This window comes from Macrobrachium nipponense, chromosome 46 (genome assembly GCF_015104395.2).
Source record: "Macrobrachium nipponense isolate FS-2020 chromosome 46, ASM1510439v2, whole genome shotgun sequence".
NCBI lineage: Eukaryota > Metazoa > Arthropoda > Malacostraca > Decapoda > Palaemonidae > Macrobrachium > Macrobrachium nipponense.
Window position 1 is genome coordinate 38,998,544 of NC_061106.1, and position 16,746 is coordinate 39,015,289.

General features: G+C 33.9%; 1 protein-coding gene across 1 annotated transcript in view; it reads left to right on the forward strand.

The window, feature by feature from the left end:
• The window catches only part of LOC135214923 (receptor-type guanylate cyclase Gyc76C-like), a 380,810-nt gene that overhangs the window by 321,570 nt on the left and 42,494 nt on the right, over nucleotides 1-16,746 (forward strand). Inside the window, 5 exon segments of the mRNA XM_064249403.1 lie at nucleotides 11,017-11,165; nucleotides 12,595-12,775; nucleotides 13,718-13,886; nucleotides 14,523-14,678; nucleotides 15,151-15,349. Coding sequence (XP_064105473.1) covers nucleotides 11,017-11,165; nucleotides 12,595-12,775; nucleotides 13,718-13,886; nucleotides 14,523-14,678; nucleotides 15,151-15,349 — 854 coding nt within the window.

Here is a 16,746-nt window from a genome sequence, read left to right on the forward strand (position 1 = left end):
ACAATGAAATACTACAACAGTTTGGACCATTAAATACCTAACTTAATACGTACTGCTAATTACCTATAAATAAAGTGTATTAGTGTACATGGTATACAAGAAATACTGTACATATGTAGTAAAATGTGGAAGCTTACCTTTCGAGTGAAGCTATCTCCGAAAGTGGCGACAGAGGAGGAGGACAAACGGCAGATACGTATGTACACTTGACTTTACGAAACACATAAAAAAATGTAAGGAAAACATACATAAACTAAACTTTACAAAACACATTAACAAAACTGTAATACTTAACTTTACAAAAAACTAAAATAAAAATTTTTTTTTTGTCTTTTTGATTTTTATATATTTTTTTTTTACCTTTTTTATACTTTACATGTTCTTTTTTTGTTTTTTTGTTTTTTTACAAAATTTCAACTTCATCATCACTTTCAACTTTCTGTTTTTTAGTATCACTTGGTTCTTCCTTTTTGCTTACTCCTGCTAGTACTAAAGGCCTCTTTAAAAAATAACTATCCAAGAAAGATTGCTTCTGCCTACTTTTCACAATGTTCCTGAAACGACTCAGGCAAGCGTCATCGAACTGCGCAAGCATACGACCTGTGTAAGCCTTTTCAGGGTGTCTTTTTTTTCTACAAATGATTGCACTTTTTGAAAAGCAGCTAGAACATCCTTAATTTCTGCTGTTGTCATAGGGTCGTCCTCCTCCTCCTCGCCGCTGCTAGAGAACTCCTCTTGAACGACGTTATGTTGCATGGCCTCCAACTCCTTCAGGTCATCCGTCGTAAGCTCCTCTTGGTGCTCCTCGAGAAGGTCGTTGATGTCGTTCTCGTCGACAACCAGCCCCATGGACTTGCCGAGTGCAACGATCTCGTCAAGATCTGGTTGCAAACGGTTTCAGGATCGTCAACTGTTTCTGAATCTGCAGCACCAGCTTCGCCCACATCGAATCCCTCGAAGTCTCGGGTGGGTACGGCATCAGGCCAGAGTTTCCTCCATGAGGAATTCAAGGTTCGCCTCGAAACCTCCTGCCAAGCTTGGTCAATGAGTCGGATGCATATCACAACATCGAAATGCTCCTTTCAAAATTCATGCAAGGTGAGGTTTGTGGTATCGGTGATGTTGAAAAATCTCTTGAAAAGATGTTTCGTATACAGCTTCTTGAAGTTCGATATCACTTGCTGGTCCATGGGCTGGAGGAGAGTGGTGGTGTTAGGCGGAAGATAAAGAACCTTGATGAAGGAATACTCCGCTAGGATATCTTCCTCGAGGCCAGGAGGGTGAGCAGGGGCATTGTCCAACACCAGAAGGCATTTCAGAGGGAGGCACTTCTCTTCCAAGAATTTCTTCACTGTCGGGCCAAAACACAGATTTACCCACTCCGTGAACAAAAGCCTCGTTACCCAACCTTTCGCATTAGCCTTCCACATCACTGGGAGCTTCTCCTTAAGCACTTTGTGGGCCTTGAAGGCTCGAGAAGTCTCGGAATGATAGACCAGCAGGGGCTTCACCTTGCAATCCCCACTGGCGTTCGAACAAAGTGCGAGCGTAAGCCTGTCTTTCATAGGCTTATGCCCGGGTAGCTTCTTCTCTTCCTCCGTGATGTACGTCCGACGAGGCATTTTTTTCCAAAAAAGGCCAGTCTCATCACAGTTGAAGACTTGCTGAGAACTGTAGTCTTCCTTGGTCATCATCTCGTCGAACGTCTTTTTAAAGGCTTCAGGTGCTTTCGTGTCTGAGCTGGCAGCCTCCCCATGCCCCACCACTGAATGGATGCCAGTCCATTTACGGAATTTCTCGAACCAGCCATGCGAAGCCTTGAAGTCTGGGGTTGGCGTTGATGTCCCTTCTCCTCCGTCGTCTTCGGCCTGGGCAATCAAATCGCCGAAAATAGCGCTGGCCTTCTTGGAGATTGCCGTCTCCGTTATCGTATCACCAGCGATTTCTTTGTCTTTTATCCAGACAAGAAGAAGCCTTTCCATCTCGTTGTGCACGTGGGTCCTCTTGCTGGACAAAAGAGTGATGCCCTTGGAAGGTGTAGCTGCTTTGATGGCATCCTTCTGCCTAAGGATGGTGCCTATTGTTGACGGATTTCGGTCGTATTCCTTGGCGATCACACTCAATCGCATACCAGCCTCATACTTCTTGATAATCTCCATCTTCGTTTCCAAAGAGAGCATCCTCTTCTTTCCGTGAATTTCAAGTTTCTTGGGACCCATGACTACATATATACTGTACGTAATTATGTTATGTATATGTATACGTATGGAGTAAAGTTCTCAGACAACACGATAAAGTATACTACAACGAAATCACTAACGAATTTACGTTAATAAATGAAATCGTTAGAACGAACGAATACTGCGTGCGTACGATACAGATGATGCTTTGCAGTGACCAAAAAAGCACGCCGCTACGTATTAGATGCATGATGGGAGGGATGCTGACCAATAGGAGAGACGGATCTCATGGCGGTGAATAGCATCATGATCCAATGGGAGAGCAGGAGGATGGTGGCGAGTCTACTCAGTTGGCGGCGCTCGAGTTTCAAAATTGTTATCGGTGGTCCGGGCGAATCTTGGACTTTACAGCAACAACCTTTCGTATCTTGAGCAATTTTCGTATGTAGAGCCGTAACATTTTTTGTATTAGCTTTCGTATCTCGAGTTTTTCGTAAGTTGAGCCTTTCGTATCTCGAGGTACCACTGTGTATATATATATATATATATTATATATATATGTGTGTGTGTGTGTGTGTGTGTGTGTGTGTGTGTGTGTAATATATATATATATATTATATATATATTATATATATATATATATCTATATATATATATATATATATATAGATATTTATATATAATATATATATATATATTATATATACTCTATATATATATATATATATATACATGCATATATATATATATATTATATATCTATATAATATATATATATATATATATGTATATATATATATATATTATATATATAGTATATAATATATATATATATATTATATTATATATAAGTATATGTTAGTACAGGCAGTCCCCAGTTATTGGTAGGGGTCTCCTCTTGGCGGGGTGTTAATAAGTTAAAACTGTCATTAACCGAAACTAGGTGAATGATGGCGCTGATATCTGGTTATTGGCGCTGATAACTGGTTAATGGTGTCTGTTACATATGTTATGGTGCCATAAATTGCCAATTTTATGCTTCTAGACAAGCACCGTAAAACTTGATCGCTATTAACCAAGTCCGCTGATAACCGGGGACTACCTGTACGTATATGAATGCCCCGCGATGTAAAATGTGTTTGATAAAAACAGGTGTATATATTTTCTTGCCACTAGCCCTCTTACGCCGAAGCGGTAAAAAAAAAATGTCTCCCATGTGCCGGAGGTGTTTCAGAGTGAGCGCGGAAGCGAAAAAAATATTTTTTTCAAAAAATCACAGCGCGCTTAGTTTTCAAGATTAAGAGTTCATTTTTGGCTCATTTTTTTGTCATTGGCTGAAGTTTAGTATGCAACCATCAAAAATGAAAAAAATTATCATTATCATATATAAATAATGCGATATATGATAGCGCAAAAACAAAATTTCATATATAATTGTATTCAAATCGCGCTGTGCGCAAAACGGTTAAAGGTAACAAGTTACTTTTTTCGTTGTAATGTACACTAAATTGCGATCATTTTGGTATATAACACATTGTAAAACGATAAAAGCAACACAGAGAAAATATTATCACAAATTAATGCATGAATTCGTAACGCGCGGACGTAAACAAATATTTTTTTCAAAAATTCACCATAAATCTAAATATTGTCCTAGAGACTTCCAATTTCTTTCAAAATGAAGACAAATGATTGAATATTACTATACTGTAAGAGTATTAGCTTACAATTGCAGTTTTCGACCATATCTGATGAGTTAAAGTTGACCGAATGTCGAATTTTTTTATATATATATTTTTTATATGCAATTATTTCGGAAATAAGAAAAGCTACAACCTTCAAATATTTTTTGTTTTATTCTACATGAAATTGCGCACATTTTCATATATAACACTCTATGAAATGCCTAATATGAAATGGAGCAAATATTCCGAGAATGGGACGTACGCATTTCGGAGATTTGTGGCGGAGAATCCGCGCGCGGAGGGAAGGAAAGATTTTTTTTAAAATTCACCATAAATCTAAATATTTTGCTAGAGACTTCGAATTTGTTTCAAGATGAAGATAAATGACTGAATATTACTAGACTGTAAGAGTTTTAGCTTACAATTGCTTACAAGTGGTTTTTTTTCTATTATTTAGTTGTATTGTGCATAAAATTGCGCACATTTCCATATATAAAACTTTATATAACGGCTAATTTTAAAATGGTGCAAACATTACCACAATCGCATGTATGATTTTTTTCGGAAGATTCACCGCGCATACGTAAGGAAAAAGCTTTTTCATAAATTCACCATAAATCGAAGTATTGTGCTAGAGACTTCCAATTAGTTGCAAAATCAAGGTAAATGATTGAATATTACTAAAATATAAGAGTTTTAGCTTACAATTGCGTTTTTCGACCATTTCAGTAGAGTCAAAGTTGACCGAAGGTTGAAATTTTGGCAATTATCGTTATTTGTATGAAAATATCTCAAAACTGATAAAAGCTACAATCATGGGTATTTTATTGTTGTATTCTACTTAAAAATGCACACATTTTCATATATAATACTTCATGTAACAGCTAATTTACAATGGTACAAAAATTATGTCAAAGTGACGAAATAATTTCCGAGATGTGTCACAGATACTTTTTAGTGCGGCAAGAAAAAAATTCGCGCTTGCGTGCCTGCGTAACGATTGTAAACAAAACAACACCTTGATCCGTGAACTCCCAGCATCCCCCAAGGCGCGTGATTCAAAAGTTTTAGGCTGGTAGGCCTATAAGTATTTTTCCGCAAATTTTAAAAAAAACTTTTGTAAGTCGACGTAAAATACGTCCAGTCGGCACACGGGAGACAAAAAATGTCGACGTAAAATACGTCCAGTCGGCGTAAGAGGGTTAGTGGGATTGTGTCTGTGCTGATTTGATATTACTGCTGATAATTTTTATTTACTTTTTGGTTATTTTCCTTGTATGCGTTTATATTTACTGATGCATTTTTATCCTTGGAAGAAAATGTGTTAATGCAAATCACTCTGCTAGTACTACCATGCAAAGTTAATATATTTTCTTGTGGCTTTAAACATGCATTTGTCTTGATTGAATGATTAGGCACAATCTCTATTTCCTCCATTATTTTCTAGGGCAGACATCCATTTTTGTGATAATCCTGAAGAACATTAATTGTCATATGCAAGTAAAGGTAAATGCCAAATAACCAATGAGCCATTCATTAATAAATGTTCTGGATTTGATCAGACACGATACTCAACTTTTGGTATGCAAATCCCAATTAGCGTCTTGGAAACCTAACATTGACAGAAAGTGATTGTCACCCTGGTATAGATATTGATATTAGTAGCAGAAATTTGCAGTCACAGTAATATTTAACATCATTAGTTACCATAAACACTGCTGTCCCCTCTGTTCTTCTTATGGTTGGTGAGAAGCACATTTTCTAAGAATTTAAGAATTGAGGAGCTTGTATTATGACACATATAGGAGGTCATTTAAGCTTGTCCATTTTTGAAACTCAACGTCTTTACTGCTGTGATAAAGTTAAGATTTTCATGCCTGTGCTTGTGGAATCTAGTGGGAATATCTTTACAATGGAAATACTGACAGTCTACTATGGAGCCTTATATTTCCCTGTTGTAAGATTGTAAACATCTTTAATTTTTCCCTTTGTACATATAAAAAATGCTAACCAATTTCCCAAGAATATAAAGTTTGCTTTCAACCAACCTTCTTGACTGAATAAGAGTAAGTGGTTGGCAATTTTATGAAGTCTTAAAATTAGTGAGTGAGGATAAAGATATCAATATTTTATTGTCCTTCACACCATTATCCTATAGAAATCAACCCCTTTACCCCTGGTGCTAAATGCAAGCCCAACAACAGTGATCATAGACCTGCATCCTCCCCCAAGCATGCAGGTACACATAATTTAGTGAGGAGATTGGTGCACTAATCAGAGGAGAAAACCAACTGACAGAATTTTTCTAATTCTGGAAATAAACAGTGTGTGATCTACAAGCTACCACTAAAAAAGATGATCTGAAAGGTAGAACTAAAGATTATTTGAAAGATAGCAAAAATAAAAAACTTACTGCTAATGAAACATTTTCTTTTAAAAACAAAAAATCAAATACAAGGGAAGCCTGTCATGCTAAAAGATTATAGATAAATACATATGATAAATCATCTCAAGATAAATGTTTGCAGGAATAAACAGTTAATGAGAAAGTACAAAATGTGAAGTTGGTTCACAGTTCTGAAGTAGTATTAAACCCTCCTATTTGTAACACCATCAGTAAGAATATTCCATAGTTTTGCATATAGGTTATAAAAGACTCACAGTAGTGAGCATTATGACCCAGAATATGGATGGTGACAACCAGTGATGTAAGGGCAATAGCCAAAGTTCTCTGCTGAAGTATAAAGAGCAAGATGGATAAGCTGGATATCTCCCAATGATTGGCAGAATCTTGCAACTCCAATTGGAGAGCTGAGGGCTGCCTAACAAGAGGTCTTTGGCAGACTCCATATCTCAAGTTGATAAGATTCCATCTCTTAGGCTAAGTTGTATTTTATTGAAAGTTAAAATCACCTGAGAATACAGAATTAATGATTATTTCAGTTGTAAAATCCGATAGTGGGCTTAATGGTTCCAATTACAGACTCATGTCTTTAACTAGGTCTGATCTTAAAGTCAAGGTAAAAGAATTGTGTAATGGGTATAAACTCATCACAAAATGGATTGTCAGTCCAAAGTAAATAGAAGTACGTAGTAAATGTTTCAGTCACACTCACTCCACTTTATTCTATTGAATTATTTCAACAATGTTTTGGATTTTATGATTGAAATTTTAAGATAAGGTATTTCTTTTCTGGCTATTAAGACTGCAGAACTCAGTGAGGTGAGTAGATTTGGATTATTTGTATATACAAATAGGTACTTTTTAAATGATAAATATTTTATTAGCTTTGGAAAAAGAACCTCTCTATAATAAACAGAGACTTTACTTCATAATTTTCTTTGTTAAGCAATGAATGTTATGTTGTCATTGGGTGAGGGTGCTTCCTGTCATTTGGTGGCATGCTTTTCGTTCTTTTAAGTGTTTGATTTATTTTGCATTATACATATTCTTTCAAGGCCAGTAAAGTATATGTTATACAGTATTTTAGCATGCTTCCTAAATAAATGGACCAGTGAGTGTCAAGATTGCACATGGTATGTGGTTATACAGTAATTTTCTTGACCTGTTACAGAGCTCAAGAATGATTTTTTATTAGCATTTTATTTATTTCTTTCTTTCTGCTATTCGTATACGTATTATAATAACTGTAGTAAACAGAAGTGCTTGGTGCAGCTTGAATCGTGATTCCTGAGAGACAAAGCTTAAGCTTCTCTCTTATTTGATGATAGTATTATGGTTTTGAGATACTATGTATGTACCACTGTTTCAAGGAAAAGAAAAGGTGAAAATTTATATAGATCTGATTTTCATCATCTGGCATAAATTGATAGCACAAACATATCTTATTAGATCATGAAAACCCATAACACTTCTTAGTGTACAGTCTACTTTATTAAAGACAGTGATTAATAATGGTTGCAGTTTATGTGGAAGGCACTAATTATGAAAAATCTTATTAACTACATACTATACTACTCAAGATTATATGTTTTTGCATTTATAGTTAAACGTACCATATTGTTATGTTATTTAGAAGTAAAACCATCCTTCAGTGCAAAATAGGTAATTAGATTGATGAGTTACAGCAGGTTTTGAGCATGTAGTAAGCAAGTACACTTTATATCTTTACATTGTGTGGGGGTTAAGGCTGTCACACAGGTGATAGATAAGCTTTCATGACTCATAAAGCAAACTGTGCATTAAATTGTCAAACCCTTCTTCCGTAAATTTCATTTTCACTGCTGCAAGTGTTGAATTATGCAGGATCCCTGCTTCTGTAGGATTAAAAGTTAAAGTATTACGAGCCCAAACCTGGAAAAACTCTTAAATGATGGAGTGACATCATGGAAACTTAAAATGAAGCAGTGACAGGAATTTACTCCCCAGCAGGATTGTCACAGTCATGATCCCTGATCTGCATGTACCAAGTATACAGCTTTATCCATAATAGTACTGTATATAAGTGTTCATGACAACACTTTATCCCTCTTCTCTTTTTGTACTATTTGCATAAAATATTTCTAGATCATTTAGGTCACTTCCCTCCTACATATGATAGGTACATATCTCTGTAAAGTACGTATACACACTTAGATTTATAACTGAATTTTCAGTGCTTTCTCTTTCTCATTTTTGCTTATTTTCTGCACATTATTCATGATCTTAAATATTGTTAACGATAAAAATTATGTCTTCTGAAACAGAACTGCTCTTGAAGCAATCTCCTGTTTTCCTTCATCAAACCACTTATTTCATTATCCTAATTTTCATTTCTCCTCATACTCATTCCTTTGTATGTATCCCCACAAACACTTATTGCTGAATCACTGACCTACAGTGAACATTCCATATGTTTCATGAATACCGTCAACTTCCTTATTCTTAACCTTTTCTCATTTATATACATCTCCCATTCTTCATTCGTGCAAACCTTGATATTTATCAAACATATTCTTCTTTATTACACATACTGTATGGCAGTTTTCAGAATCCTGCTTCTTCTATTGAAACTACTGTACAGATATTTTCCTGTCTGCTTTATATGTATGTACCATGATTCATATACGCATTAAGCTACAAACGTCCTTTAGAATCTAATTTGCTCTACCTTGGAATTAATATATTTTCAAATATTTACACACACACACACACACATATATCTAAACTTTTTATTATTATAATCCCCTTTGGGTGTAAATTAATCCCAAGGTATAGTGAATTCTACTTTTAATTATACTAGTGGCTTAAGATTTTTTAATACAGTCAGTCCCCGGTTCATGGGAGGGGTTCTGTTTTTGGTGCGGTGGCTGATGAGCGGAAAATCACATTAACCGAAAATATATATATTATCCGTGTATTATATATATATATAATATATATATATATAATATATATATATATAGATATATATATATATATATATTATATACATACAAGATATTAAAAAAATCTGTCCTTTACATATTCAGATATACAACAATCTTACACTATGTACCAATCTCCTTCAAAGTAGTCCATGGAGTGCCACATACTTCTCCCAGTGGTTCTGCCACTGTCAGAAGCAGCACTGGAACTCTTCCTTTGAGATGATGTGCAGCTCACCCATCACATTCTGCATGATGTCTTCTGGACTGAAATCTGGTCCCCTTTGGCTAAAAAAAAAACTTAAGTGATTTACAGTTTGTATTTTGACTCAATAAATTGCTTAATAATGTGTGTAAATGTTCCCCCCCTCTCTCTCTCGTCTTCTCTCTCTCTCTCTCTGTGTGGGCAGCGGGCAATTGGCAGCTCCATCACAATAATTGCACCTGCCCATTCTTCACATTTGATAGTTTCCTCGACCAAACACAACACACCTGTGCTTCATTGGGCTCCCTACTCTCCTGACATGGCTCCATGTGACTCCTGGCTTTTCCCCAAGCTGAAAATGGAATTTTTTTAATTTGTTTTAAAGGAATCTGATGACAAGAACAAAACATGTATTAACATTTGGCAAGAAATATATATATATATATATATATATATATATATATATATATATATATATATATATATATATATATAATATATATATATATATAGATATATATATATATATATATATATATATATATATATACTATATATATATATGTATATATATATATATATATATTATATATGCCAAATTTTAATACAGTTTGGTTTTATTACTATTACCAGATTCCTTTAAAACATATAAAAATTCAATGTCTTTAATTGGAAATTATTTATGTTCTTGTACTTAGTTTTATTTCATGCATCCTAGAGGCAAATGTAACATTATATGAAAATCTTTGAAAATTACAATTATGAATTTCATAGTATAAAGGTTTTTACTCTCAAAACTCTAATGATTGTTAATAATACATATTTATAAACATGCATACATGTGTTTATACTATTAGCTTTCAAACATATATATGCATACACAGAGATTGGTTATGGAGTGAAGCATGTTTCTTCTGATTCGTGGTTGAAGTTAATGTGATATTCTTTTTACCAATGAGATTGAAGACGGGGCTCATTTCTTTAATTTGTTCTTTTTGGTGCTCTATATTGTATGTTTTATGTTAACAAGATATTTATATCTTGTTAATAGGTAGCATTATGACACATTGTTACAAATTAAGAGATGGTGAAAAGATTGAAGTGCTACATAGCACTAAATGATGATAAAGTATTCGGAAAATATTTTTCTTCTCCTAATACAGAATATTATATGCAGCTTGTGACAGAAAGTTTTTATTTGTATTTGTAAAATGATTATTGAATGTAAGAATCACCCAGAAGCAGTGAAAATTATACCATACTATTAGAAGAGTTGTGACACTTGTAAATCAAACTTCATGCTTCGAGTATGTTGTCTTGGTTATACTGATCTATATTGTTGTTTTCAGTGTTTTGTATCCTATTTGTTTAATAGCTTGCTTATGCATGTCAACAAGTTCCTAGTACTGCATTTTATGTTTTATTGTGAAATATGTTTACAAGTCATTGTTGTAAGTACAGTATTATATTTTGGTGATATTAAGTTTTGTGTGAAAAATAATTAATTGAACTCATATACACAATATATATAAAATTTTATAAAGCAGATTATCATTAGTCAATTATTTTTATCCCACAGCAAAGTCTTGCAAGTGCATTATCTTACGATATGCATGGGCAGTGGTTTCAGTATTTAGCCAAATACAAGGGTACTGTTGTATGCTTGAAGTCCATCCAGATGAACCACAGGAAACCAGAGCTAAATAGAGAAACAATGAAAGAGATGAGGTGAGTGAAACTTTTCTATACTTACACCATATACTTACTTTTTAAAGTGAATTGTTTACGTTAAATCACATTGTATATACTTACTTTTTAAAGTGAATTGTTTACATTAAATCACATTGTTACATGTGCCTTATCTCCTATGTTAGATGGTAAATAGGACATTTTATAGTTGGTGGCCAAGTTATTAAGAACTATAATTTTTTTCTGTTATTTTATAACTATTATTATTTTACATCAGGTTTAATTTGCTATTATTATTAAGCATTAGGTGTATGTATCAGATACTGTGTTGTGCGTTACTTTCTTATTTTAGCAAGTACGTACTGTAGTTTCATCATGACTTGAGATTATACTGTGTGAATCAAATAGCAAGCCTTTGAAAAGAATATTTTCATGTAAATTTAGCAAGAAAGTGTTCTGGTCCAGACTGGTATCATGGAAAAGGCAGAAGTTTGTATTCCATATTATTATTCTTATGCATGCCAAAAAAGACACATAGAAATGCAGTTAAAACTTATAATTCCTTAGGGTTCAACTCAGAAGAATTAATATATTAGTTTATCAGAGTTTAATTGCACTGCTATTTAACCTGTGGCCAGTTTGATTGTTGCATTCCTTAGAGTGCTTCATCTCCTTTAGATTGGCATGCAGAATAGAATGCCTTGAAAATGAACTGAGAGAAGAGTCTTCAAGTAGCGTGGCCTTTCTCTCCCTTTGAAATGGAGGTTATTACTGTAACAGAAATTAAGGAAAGAGGAGGTTAGCAGGCAAACAGCAATAAAAGAAACAATTTATATGCATTAAAAATCCATCCATGATAGACAGCAATGTTAATCAGGACTTGAATTTACCAGGAAATAATAAGGAACAAAGTTGATAGATATGTCCTCTCTGTCCTTTGAAATTACTGTATCTGGGAGAGCCACATCACCAACAAACATACAAAAGAAATTAAAGAATGATATTATTGGGATAATACCTCAGTTTACTTGTATTATTTTGGGTAGTAGCATGGCAGTCTATTGGTTGATACCAATGACAAAATTTAGGCTAAACAATTTTAGCATTAGTATTAAGAGTGATAGATTCAGAGAAGGAAACCGTGAACTTCACATTCCAAGAGGATAACTTCAATATGTCATACATGAAGCTACTTGCACAAAGTGTTGGAGACTGTAATAAATACACTGCTTAATACTTGATAGGTTTTTGCAACTTATTCTTAAGATTTACTCTCAGGATAAAATCACAGGGAAAAATATGGGTTTTAAAGGTGCTTGGCTCTTGTCTTCAAAGTTGAACCCAGTGTTAGGGATAAGTGCCATTGGCAAATCTTCATTGTAGATGATTTCACACCAGTGTTTAGTAAAATGTTTTAGAAGAGAAATATAAGAAAGTATATGTGTGTCATAACTTTTTCTTTTTACAGAGTTATGAGAGAGATAAAACAAGATAATGTTTGCAGTTTCGTTGGGGCTTTCACTGAGGGTGGAACCGTTACCTTGGTGACAGAATACTGTACAAGAGGATCACTTATTGACATATTAGCAATGGAAGACATTAAACTTGACCGTCTCTTCATATCTTCACTTATTCATGACTTATTAAGGGTAAATACCTGCATGCTTGAATCAAATACCTTGAGTGTAGTTTATAAGTTTTTCATGAAAAATATGTACACATTTTTATACTATTTAGCTTTATTGGTAGTACTCAGATTGCCTAAATAATTGTAGTGCAGTGTTATAACAAAATAAAATAATTCTGGGCTCATTCCCTTTTGATATTAGTTAAGTTTTTATAGAAAAAATTTTAGCTCTTACCATCTGTGGTCCTATGGTCCTTTGATTTGACATTTCATGTAAAAAAGCGTACCACAATAAGGAAATTAAAGTCCAAATTGAGTACAGATTTTTTGTGACCATGATAATGAAATAAAGTCCAAATTGAGTTTACAGATACAATGAATTTTGTAACAATCAGGCCAATAGAAATACCTTCATCCTCATCCTTGTTGGATCTTGTTGAAATTCTCCATCTTTGGCGAGTATGTGTATGTCTTATCCATATAATGGGTAATCAAGGAAGACTGCTTGCTAACCTTATAGGCCATTCTTATTTTCTACATAAGGGATTATGGTTAAACATTCCTTTGTTCATCAACCCCCATTAATCATACCCAGTATATGTCCATATTGTTCTTAAGATACCCTGTCATTTTTAGCCAGACAAGAAAAGAAGGAAAAACTCACCCTATGCACTCTCTAGACACTCAGTTGTATGTTAACCAACAACCTCACTTTTCAAGGTCCTGCAGTGCTGTCAATGGGGACTTCTGTATTTTTGGATTTTGTTCCCCTTTACTGTAATGTGTAACTATCAACTTGCTGCATTCTATTTATGCATAAATCACTAAACTTTGTGTTGGGTGCATTATCACATAGAGGAAATGATGGGAAAATATAAGGCCTTTTTCCATTATAGGAGTAATGCATTGAAAAAGTATCATAAACAATCAAGTAGTAATTCTAATTTAATTTAAATTTTGACAGGGGATGATATATCTTCACTCAAACTTTGGACCTCATGGCAATCTTAAGTCATCAAACTGTGTTGTTAATGGAAGATGGGTTCTACAGATTACAGACTATGGCCTGCATGATTTACAATATGAAGTTCTGAATAGTCTATTAAAAGAAGATAGGGCTCAGGTGGACAGAAGTAAGTTGTTTGTTTTTTTTTAACAAATTTGCTTAGAAAGTAAAAACACTATTGTTTTTAATATGAATTAATTGTAGACTAATTCTGCTTTTACTATGTTTGAATAAAAGTTTTTATATAAGTAACTTACCAAATAATTACATAGCTATTAGTTTCTAACTACTGTGGCAGCTTCAATTTTCAAATTCATGGTAGCACTTCTCTTGTTTTAGTTAAAAAAAATAATGGTATAGTTGTGTGACGCTTTGAAGTGGCATTGCAGCATCTTAAACTGATGAGCATAAACATCTATAACACTGCCAGGGAGACTTTTCCATAGCTTTGCAGATAGGTAATAATTTACCGGTAGACCGGAGAAGTGTGATATATTATTGCCTCAGCAATAATATATGATGGGGTTAAGTTCTGCAAAACATATCACTTAGTGAAAATATTGTAGGTTAAAAATAACTGTTATGTATGGGTTAATTTACAGAAGAACATCATAATATAGTCTGAGCCTACCTTAAACATGTTTAGAACATTTACATTTATTCAGTAATTAAGATTTTCAAGTAGTATACGTACATCCCTAGTGCTGTGCTATTATATTTAGGCTTGTGTTAATAATGTGATACTATTTTGTTTTCATTATAGGGTTATTATGGAGAGCCCCAGAGCTGTTGAAAATGGGAATAGAAGCCCCTGGCACAAAAGAAGGAGATGTGTACTCGTTTGCCATAATTTTTCATGAAGTGATTGGCCGACAAGGTCCATTTGGGACGTATGAAAGCAATACAGATGATGCTTCAGGTAAGTTACACATGGTACAGAAATGCTTCGAAGTATAATTACTTCGTAATAAAGTAGTTAAATGAATTAAATTTCTGAGCTATATATCAGCAATAAAAAATGAGTGAGGGTATAAATGTTGTGTTCATTGTTCCTTAAAGCCTTATTGAATATATAAGTATACTGGTTTACTCTTTTCAACCTCCATTCAACATAATTGAGAACAGTGCCATCAGCCAGTATTTATAACCAATAAACCAGTTGAAAACATAAAATGTTAGTTCTTCCTATTGTTTTAAATCTTTAAGTCATGATGAGAAATTCAATTAAACTGTCAGTGAACTTCTTATTCTGGATATTGAATACTTCGAAAAATCAAAATTGAAAAGTTATTTATGTGAGATCATATGAAATATCTTTTCCCAGTTTGAATTACCGTATTGTTTAGCTTGTCATAATAAATGTATTATTGAGCCTATTATGCATTTTACAGTGATTATTGAGAAATTGAAGTCAGGATCCACAGCTGCGGGAACTCCATACCGTCCATGTCTTTTAGATTTAAGTCACATGCCATTTGGCTCAGAAGAGTACGTCCGATCTGCAATGGAGTCTGCTTGGGATGAGAACCCAGAAGCTAGACCAACCTTTAAATCATTAAAACTCAAACTGAAAAATATGAAAGATAAGAGGTATTTTATATATTTTTTCGTTCAACATTAAACAATTTTAGTACATTGGTTCCATATGAAAAAAACAGCACAGTAGTCATGGCAATATTTATATTTTTATTACAGAATTGTGGATAAATTTTGTGTATGTAGAAGACTTAAAAACATTAGCTTCTTCATACTCCTACACAGAATGCTTATCAGCAGTGCTCTGTACTTGTGCTGCCTGTGTATTCAGGCCTGTATTTACTCATGCATCCTGGATATTATGTGATGCCCCTCATTTCCAAGTACTCTAAATCTCAGTATCAAGAACTTTATGGGTACTCCTACTTTCTTTCCTTCTGAATTTTTCCACTGATGTATTTACCGTGATCCATCCACTCAGCACTAGCCCTTGATAAGACTGTTTATATTACCTTTATTATTGGCCTCTCTCCCTCTTCTCCATGCGGGTTCCCTCTTTGTTAGTCAGTACACAGCCAATCAATCGCATGTGATGAAGGGTACAGGTATACTCCATGTATGAAATTACTCTTAATATTTGCCATATTAATAACAGCATTGTTTCGTAACTATCATTGTTCATATGTCATTTTTGTTGTTTTTATTATATTTCTCTGAGTAACTTGAGTTGCTTATGATAGTTAATGAGTCATTCTTGCCAGTGACACGAAGAACATCCATTAGCTGAATGTGAGGTATCTCAAATAACATGACTGAAGGAACTACCAGGGTTACAGCTGAGATTTTGTTTGGATAAATATATGGTGATTTTGGTCTGCAGAAGGTATTTCTGGTTGTAAAAGTTGTATTATGCCAGAAGAAAAAAATGTTTCTGGAACTTGAAGCCCCTCTGGCATAATTTGCTAGCAATAATTATTATAGGTTGGTGTAAAGCAAGACCACTGAGTCTTACAAGACAGAAAGAATGCTAGTTGGACCAGAGGAGCAATGTAAAAACCATGTTACCCAAGGCATTCAGTAAGTGGTAACTCCTTTCAGAGGTTGTCTGTAACTATTAAATTTATATTTCTTCAATAGGATATTTACCTTGGATAAAAATTCTTTTCAATTTTATATGCAATTTAGTGAGAATACTAACATCCTTTGGCATTTATAAAAGTCACATTGCTCTTTGATGTTAGCAGGTCATTTGGAACATGTAGAAAACTTTACACCAAGTAAGCCACTTGCTTGTATTCACAAGAAAGTGCCTTTAGTTTTGATGTTCGGCCCTTATTTAAAAAAAAAAATCTGTCCTGTGTTTTATACTTTTCAGGTGACTATTAGTATAACCTTGTTTAAATTTCTGTTTTCCTAATAGTGTCAAGGTTGAGCAGATTTCCATATAAAATTATTTTATTGAATATTAAATTTTCATAAAGAAGAGAACAATGTTCCAGAATTTCAGTTTA